The following is a 2153-nucleotide window of genomic DNA, read 5'->3' as shown; positions in this document are numbered from 1 at the left end:
CAGTCATCACTGCAAACCTTGACGGTGATCAACAGAACCCAAGAACAGAGCATCAGGATTATAGTGTGATAATTATAACTTAAATTATTTTTGAAATAATCATAACTTATGTAGTTTTATGCATATTTTATATGAGTCTATAAAGCGTGCAAACATTTCATAACTAGTTTAGTGCAAATACAAATGGGTGATTTAGAATAATAAAGTATATTTTACTGTGTATTTATACATAAATATCAGTGTTTCTGAGTTTTATCAGTAGAGTACAGCTTGTTAAAATGCTCTTTAAATACACAGTTGACTGTTGCAGTACTTATTAGACCCCTTGTGGTGGTATCTTTACAGTTTTTGCTGTTTTTAAGTGATGGTTGAGATGTTTTAATGCAAATGCAGGAATTGTCATAGTTTGGTTTTGAAGTTTGCTGTAAAAGATTCAAAAGGATGTCTGTGTTTTAATGGGAGTGCAGGTTTTAGGGGAGGTGCTCTCTGGAGACATCCTGTTCTACGCAGTGAGGGTTTGCTCTCTAACAGTCTGTGAAGCAGATGAACTAATCCACTGCAAGATGGTGCTCATCGCTTTACTTTTGTTCTGTACTCTTGCATGTAAGGATTTTATATTTATTTTATTTAATTATTGGATATTTTCAGATTTTCCATCATTCAATTGTAGTTTTTATTTTATTTCTTTATATCTTTTTGTTTCTTGTGCTTTTGTATTTTATGACAATGGAGCTAATATGATTACATCTGATTCACAGGTGTGAGTTTTGGGAATGTCATCACACCGGTCCAGCCTGAGGTGTTTGGGACAGAGGGGGAAAATATAACTCTGTCCTGTAACTACTCTTCAGCAGTTACTCTGCAGTGGTATCGCCAATATCCAAACTCAGCTCCTGAATTTCTTTTGGTAATACTTCAAGGGACAGGGAAAGTTTCACAGAAGTCTAAAATTGTGGACCAAGATCCTCGATTCTCTGGAAAACTGAATGAAAAGAAAACCCATGTGGATCTGGTGATCTCCTCTGTTAAAGTGACAGACTCTGCTCTGTACTACTGTGCTCTGACGCCCACAGTGACAGGAAACACAAGAACACTGTACAAAAACCTGACATTATGTTAATCATCCAGTGGGTTCATTGGTAATCATTCAGCACATTTCTGCAGACATTTGTTCTGGTTAGCTTAAAATAAATTAACCAATAAAAATAAAAATAAAAATCAGTAACTTGTTAAAGAAAAACATTCTCATGTTTTGATATGTCATTTAAGCTTGTTTTCTGTAGAATAGAATTATATCTGAGAATACATTTTGTCTACACTTCAAATAAATAAAAAATAAAAAAATAAAAAATTGCTTAAGCATATTTATCATTCAAGAAAGCACATTATTTCATATAGTTCTTATCCCCAACACAAGGGGGCAACATAATCTCACAAATTATGTTTCACAAGCATTTCCCTGATGTTTACCAATGATGATTGAGAAGTGCTATCATCATTGCGTTTCAAACACTGAACATAATGTTTAGTAATCATTATTAATATATACCCTGGTAAAAGTATATTAAACTTGCTCCGTTTAATTATGATAAAGCAAATTCATTAGATTTGATATTTTTGAAATGCAGAAAGGGTAAATGACTATAGTGATATGTAGTGCACAGAGCATGTTCTGTTTTTCTCTGACCAGTTTTCTTAAAATATTTAAAGCTGACTTTAAATAAGAGGAAATGAAGAAGACACAAATGATACTTCTTACAGCTTCAGATAAATACTTCACAACTACAGTAACTCACAACTTACACTATTTCTGTGTTAGATCATGATTTATGTAATATTATTTGATACAAAATACCAAAGAAGCTTTACCAAAATTCACACAATTAAGCATGCATTGTATGTTATTCTCATGTCAGCTTGTTTCTTGGGTTATCTTTGTTCTCATATTATATTGTATAAGAAGGCTCATTAAAACTACAGAAACTCACATGTATGAACAATAATGGTAATACGAAATTAGCAATTTGCTGCAAAATAAAGAACAAAAAGGATTATCAAAAAACAAAGAACTGAAATAAATAAGGATTTAAATAGCCATGAATATTCAGTTTATCTTTCCTTATTATGTGCTTCAGATTTAATGTCAGGACAGG

The 2153-nt window shown here is 32.2% G+C and overlaps 1 gene segment (V, D, J or C); it reads left to right on the top strand.

The window, feature by feature from the left end:
- Positions 1-1191, top strand: LOC113045444 (T cell receptor alpha variable 8-6-like). The segment is given in 3 exon segments: positions 1-65; positions 468-603; positions 759-1191. Coding segments are annotated over 2 exon segments (402 nt in total).
- Positions 1192-2153: the final 962 nt, after the last annotated feature.

Source organism: Carassius auratus, chromosome 27, assembly GCF_003368295.1.
Source record: "Carassius auratus strain Wakin chromosome 27, ASM336829v1, whole genome shotgun sequence".
NCBI lineage: Eukaryota > Metazoa > Chordata > Actinopteri > Cypriniformes > Cyprinidae > Carassius > Carassius auratus.
Note: the sequence above shows the minus strand (reverse complement) of the source record. Positions and strands in the feature narration are given on the sequence as shown.